This window comes from Engystomops pustulosus, chromosome 1 (genome assembly GCF_040894005.1).
Source record: "Engystomops pustulosus chromosome 1, aEngPut4.maternal, whole genome shotgun sequence".
Taxonomy (NCBI): domain Eukaryota; kingdom Metazoa; phylum Chordata; class Amphibia; order Anura; family Leptodactylidae; genus Engystomops; species Engystomops pustulosus.
This window is the reverse complement of record NC_092411.1, coordinates 289140216-289147057: the sequence shown is the minus strand read 5'-3', so window position 1 is coordinate 289147057 and position 6842 is coordinate 289140216. Positions and strand designations below refer to the sequence as shown.

General features: G+C 38.7%; 1 protein-coding gene across 1 annotated transcript; it reads right to left on the bottom strand.

Moving 5' to 3' along the window:
* Positions 1-635: 635 nt before the first annotated feature.
* Positions 636-4383, bottom strand: LOC140128110 (vomeronasal type-2 receptor 26-like). Its single transcript, XM_072149557.1, has 3 exons — positions 4201-4383; positions 2589-2712; positions 636-1543 (listed from the first exon to the last, which is right to left on the bottom strand). Exons 1-3 carry the CDS (start codon positions 4381-4383, stop codon positions 636-638), a joined length of 1215 nt encoding a protein of 404 aa, XP_072005658.1.
* Positions 4384-6842: the final 2459 nt, after the last annotated feature.

The window sequence follows — 6842 nt, the reverse complement described above, 5'->3', positions numbered from 1 at the left end:
AGACTACGTGCTAGGGTCTTTCGGCAATAGTCCAACAGGCCTAATAGTCACAAAATTTCAAAGCAAGCCAGCAGTGCAGAGAGGCTCCAAGCGCTGACACAGGTCTCTACATCATTCACATTGTGACGATTAGGAGGAACCTCTCCATTCCTCATGCCCAGTATGTGCTTACACTTCTTAAAATACAAATTGATTTAGAACATCCCTCCACGTGCTAATACTTATAGAAGCCGTGTCATTTATAGCATCATTACAAAGGGCCAGTAGCATTTTAATTCTCCATTACATTGTATGACACAGTATTTCTGCTAAGGGGAGCAAAATTTTAAATAACAACTAATTACATATAAGCTTATATTTTAAGGACCCATTTGTATATGAATTATGCTGATTCCTAGAATACGCCTTTAAGTCCCAGATGTGAATTTAGAAATAGAATAGTTCCTTTAAGTTGAAGACGCTTTGCTTTGAGAACTTGTTCCAAGGTTTTTACTGATATAATAAAAGGAGACAATTTCTCTGGCAAATAATTATTCTATTGTAGGTTTTTTTTTTGTCCATAATGCCAACCAGATGATATGAAATGCAGGAAGTATATAACTATATTCATGTTATAATTATCATATATTGTTATATTATTTGGTATTCCTACCAAGCAGGGCAGATTTTTTATTTATTTCAGATCTAAACAAAACATTATAACTTTTTGGGATAAAAACACAACCTAAAAGTCCAGCACTGGAGGCCAGGACAGCGAATATCTCCACAGCCACCATGTATTTCCCTCTGGTGCTCAGATAAGCCGGGATCATGGCGATCCAGACACTGCAGAACAGCAGCATGCTGAAGGTGATGTACTTGGCCTCATTAAAACTGTCTGGTAATGTCCTCACCATGAAAGCCAGAACAAAGCTCACAGAGGCCAAGAGACCCAAATATCCCAGTACGGAATAGAAGCCAATAACAGAACCTTCATTACAGCAAATGATGATCCTTCCCTCATAAGACTGAGTGTCCAGATCCTGGAAGGGGGGAGAGACTGATAACCAGACAACACAGATAGCAACTTGGATAGATGAGCCCAAGATCACTATGGTGTAGGACAGCTTCATACCCACCATTTTTCTCCGGGAGCTTCCAGGTTTGGTGGATTTAAAGGCAATAAAGACCAAAAGAGTCTTCGCAAAGAGTGAGGAGATGGCTACAGAGAAGAGGATTCCAAAACTGGTCTCACGGAGTCTGCAATTTACATTACTTGGACGGCCAAGGAACCAGAAGACTGAGAGGAAGCTGAGAAAGATGGAGATCAGGAGGAGGTAACTCAGGTTCCGGTTATTAGCTTTAACAATGGGGGTGTCCCGATAAATAATGAATGTCCCAAATATCAAACAAGTGACAAGACAACCAAAAACTGTCAGAAATGAAAATATAGACACAACTGTATCATTATGGTAAGAGAGGAATTCCATCATTTTGGGAAGACATTGGTCTCTCTTCTCATTCGTCCATTCCTCAATTGGACAGTTAATACAGGTATCACTGTCTGAAAGGCAAAATAAACACATATGAGTGTGCTAATGAGCCTGATCGGCTACCCTCGCCCCACTGTGATCTGGCTTTATAGACCGGTACTCTGTCTCATCCACCCCCTGCTCACTGGAAGTCCTCTCTGCACAAACCTAATGGGCAGGAGGGAGGCGAGTCAGTGCTACACTCAATATTTGTCTCTATTTGTCTATAAATAAGTGCATATAAATCCATTACTAGTCTCTGCAAGTAGATATGTAAAAATTTTATTAGTTGCTAGTCAATTTTTCAGTGAAGCATTTCACAATGGACTAAGTAAGGACTATTTTTTAAAAATTTGACTCCTATCTTTGCTTACTAAAATTCCAGACAATCCTCTGGTGGAAGCAGAAAGCAGCGAAACCGGGAGTCCAGAAGAAACACCAATTTGGAGACTTTTAGGATCAGGATTACGTTCTACTGATCCTAGAAACCCTAGTCCAAAGCACTGCTACTACTGTAATCTACAACCTCATGGTGTGAAAATCACCTTTCATATAACCTTTTATTTTTAACAATATTGATGAATCAATGTTTGAAGAATGAATCCTACATTAATCATTTTCCATCTCCTCGTAAAAAAAAGTTGAATTTTTGTCTGCTGACTTGCCATACACCCTCTCTCTTTGGCCCATCTTATCAGCCAAGAAGGAAATCTGAGTAAAATTGCCAGTGGCCTTTCAATTACAGTGTGTATGTGTTTTTGAGACCGGCTTCTAGCTGTGAGCAAATAACATGGCTTATACATGTGTGCTGCATCTGAGAAGATGGAGTATGTGACTGGACAACCATGAGTGGATGGTCTGAGCTGGGAGTGCCCGTGACTGATTCTGGCATATTCTGCTCTAGGGGTAAGCCTATCCACTTGACAGTTCATGTTTAACCTGATTTCAATCTTTGCAATATCCTAGGGTGGTGGTGGGGGGAAGGGGTGATCTAGGATGTCAATGTTTTTACATAGAAATGCATTCAATGCATCAATTTGCCAATAATAGCTCAATTTTTATAGATCTATCATGTACCTGTTATATTGGAGAACTCTCCGTCTGAACATGGGACACAGTCATAGCAGCAGGTGTGGATTGTTTCTCGAGGCTTCTTCCTGCTTCCAGGTAAACAAATTTCTGAACAGCGAGACACCGGGACCTAAAAAAATAGAAAAAAAACGTTTAAGGAGGTTGTGTAAAAATGATAAATTGCACAGGGAAAAAAAATTGAACACATTACATGAATTTTATTAAATACTTTGTTGTTGATGAAGCTTTAAGATTAAAGGGGTTTTCCCACAAACAAAAGTTAGACCCTATCTGTTTCTGATAGGTTGAGGGGTGCAGATTTGAAAATCGGTTGATACATAGGGGGTTCTTAATGCTAAATATTTAAAATGTCATTCAAAAACAGTATTTATCCCCAAAATAGTCAATTCTGAAGATAAGGAAAATTGATATTCGACTTGTAAGCCACGTGACGTCAAAATAAATTATCCAGACATTTCACAAGTTCTGAAAATTTAAAGTAAAGTGGGAAATGTTATTCAGCAACTTATTTAGGTGGTAAATCTATCTGCCTGAAAAAGCAATGATTTCGAATTTTCGAGAATGGCAAATTTTTCTAAAATTCATCATTTTTTCATTTTTTTTGTAAATAAAAGCAAAACTTATTGGCCAAAATTTACCACTAAAATGAAGCACAGCATGTGAAAAAAAAAACAATCTCAGAATCGCTTTGATAAGTAACAGTGTTCAAAAGTTATAACAATATAAAGCGACGCAAGTCAGAATTCAAAAACTGGTGCAGAGTCTTAAGCTACAAAATGGCTGCGCCCTTAAGGGGTTAAAATCCAATGTTTTATTTAGTCCACATCAAAAACATCCATATGATATAAAGCAAAAGCCAAGGGTTTTATCTGCCCTCAGGACCCTAAGTCAAAATTTATGAGCAGTGCCTGGTTTCTTTCAGACATGATGCTTATATTTATGGTCAAAAAGTTAGATATTTCTGACGTTTCATCAGACCAAACAATCTTGTTTCCCACAGTCTGTGAGTAATGTTTTTAATGTATTTTTTTTTGCAAACTCAAGGTGCAATTTCATGTATACATGTTCCATATGAGAAGCTTCATTCAATCCACTCTACCATAAAGCCAAGATCGGTTAAGTGTCGATATGAAGGTTAATGTTCTAGAATTTTCTCCTTTCTGCACAGAAATCTTTAGATCTCAGCTACAGTAACCACTTTGTTCTTCACCCCCTTTCACGCCTGGACCCTTTTCCCCATATCACTTAGTTTGGTGATGTGGCCCAGGAAGAGCTTTAACTGTTCACAACTAGGGATGCGCAGACCCGAACTGCAAAGTTCAGGTTCGTGCAGGAATTTACTAGTTTCGGTGCCCTGCATCCAACCCCGGACTTTATTAAAAGTCCAGATTTTTGTCCGGCTCAATTCCCCTTGTTGGAAACACCAAAAACTAACAGGTGTGGGGTCTTATGACTATCAAGAAAATGCACAAATTGTTGTACTTTGAGTACTTTCAGTTATAAATAATTTTATTATTCTTATTCATATTATCAGTTTTATAAATGTTTCAATATTTCACCGCTCATTATATAAGCAGATGTATCTCCTCCTTCTTACATCTCGTGAGTTCCTCCATATTATCCCTTGATGATCCACATGAAGTTGTTCTCCATCTACAGCCCATGGTGTAAAGTTTCCAATAGGATAACGTACAATTATATTTTCCTCATAGAACCAGTTTATTATCTGATATGCGTGAACAGACTCTCCGTTTTCATCGAAATAAGGAGCAGAATCCATGGAGTCTTGTGAATGCCTCATCAACTTGAGGTAGCGATGTAACTTCAAAAAAGAAAATATATAATTAATTATGTACATGGTATATACTGACCTGAGTAAGTTATGTCTACAAACAGGGGCGCACCAGCCATGAGACAAATTGAGCCTCTTGCCTCAGGCAGCACCACATGCAGCAAGATTGGGGGGGCAGCATCAGTGGTTCAGTTACCTGCTATAAAGCAGACCTTGACTTTTAAAAAAAAGCATGTCTTCACACCAGATGTCAGCACGGGTGTGAGGTACTGCATCGAGAATCCAGAGAGTAGTGGATTATAACAAAGGCGATTTGGGGCGGTATCCTGGAGCCCAAGCCTTTTAGGAGGCCCATGGGCATCCAAACCACGCAGCAAATTTTATACTAGAATTCCATGAAATCCTCGTACATCTGTTTCTGCTCTCAGCACACATGTACCCAAAAGCCATTTCAGAACCTTTAATTGGTCCTCCAAAGGCCATGAAACAGCAAATTGAAAGCAGGCAGTAGGAACACATCCTCCATTCTCCAAGAAGCGGTAATATTCATATAGTCCACAACCCATGTCAGTCTTAATCCAGCCCGAACCCCACATAGTAAAAAATAACCTATATATATATATATATATATATATATTTATTATACAACCTATATATATTACCACTGGATGGGGTGGGGAGGACGCAGTTCTATTATTCGTCTGAGGAAGCAGAAAGTTTAAGTCCACCCCTATGTACATATGTGGGAACAATAAAGTTACAATTACTCTATCCTGTTATTATGATAAAATAAAAATATTGAAGGCCATTATTCCTGCTTTAAAAATAATTAAAACTTCCAGATCTTTGATTGCATCATTGTAACAATCCTCTGTGAAGAGTTATGTGTTATAATAACAAATTGTGGTCCACTTATGGGTGGTACAGTTCACATTAGCATAGGAAACATCCCTCTCTTGGTGATGTCACAAGCTGGACAGCAGGAGTAGAATTCATGTAGCATAAATTATCAGTCTATGCAAATGCTCATTGTCAGTCATTTTGAGACTCCATTATCACCTAGAGTCTCACAGCACACGTAACTTTCAACTATTCACCATTATTATTTTCTATCTCTCTATGTTCTTGTAACCATTTTCTCATCTTTTATCTGACAACTATGACCACTATGTTTCATGTATGCACTGCACATTCTTGTATAAAATCTTTAAAACCTAATAGCAAATAAGTGATATTGAAGAGTTACAAAGTTTTCCAATATACTTTCTGCATCAATTCCTTACAGATTTCTAGCTGTCTGCTTGCTGTCAGTCTGTTGGAAGTTTAACAGTTTACTTTCAATGGATAGAAATCTGTCCATGGTCATGTGATGTTACACAGGTGCACAAGCCGTTATAATCACAGAGAGTATTCAGAGATGTGTGATACCAACGAGTCATGAACCTGTGTCACATCACATGACCATGGACAGATTCCAGTCCTTTGGAAGAAAATTGTGAAGCTTTCCATAGACTGACAGAAAGCTGAGATATGGCCATGGATGTAACCTTCCTAAGGAATATGCAGAGGTAATGCTGCCATTCTTTCTCATCTAGAGGCCCGAAAAGACAAACCTGGGCTGTGAATAGTATTTGTGTCGCAATGGTACTTATAAGGAGGTCCAGCATCTGTTTCCAGAAAGCTGCTCTAAATTGCCAGGACAAGATAAAATAAGTGATAATAACCTCCGGGATCTGACAGCGGTGACACTGGTGGGAGGTGAGGTTTCTAAATAGTCTGATTAATTTAAGGTAACACTGGATTGACTGTATAATTGAGTGAATTTATTCCTAGCAGCAGGAGAAACATGCCAATGAGATTCCACTTCCTCAATCCCATCCTCATCAGTAAGTGAGGGAAGGAGGTCCCTCTGCTTCTCCTCAGCCCTCAATTTGGATGTTAGTAGTTTGGATTCTACAATAATTGCATAAAGAAGTGATATTAGATCTTGGGGTCCCTGTGTACGTAGCGCTCCAATTAGAGGATAAAAATAAATATTCTGGGAGGCATCAAAAACCTAAGGCTCAAGGTCATGCCTTAGCTGCAGATATCTATAGCATCTAGCATGTAGTACATTGTAGTCATCTTGTAGTTGATGAAAGGACATAAGCGTGTTATTCTCATATAAATGTGACATGGTTGTTATACCATGATCTTCCCAGAAGTGAGAATCAGTCATGAACATCTGATCTAACCCTCTATTTTCTCAGACCCAGGTTTTGGCTGGATGTTCTAATGGCCACATTTCATATGTCCACCTCTGTACACCATCTACTATCTATAACTGGTAATGCAGCTGAATGTTATCTGCCTGGGTTAACAATTAGAACTGTTATATCAATCTTGATCTGCCCAAAGCTCCTAATTGGTGGATGCATGAAACTTCACCCAGAAGGAAAGTTCTACTT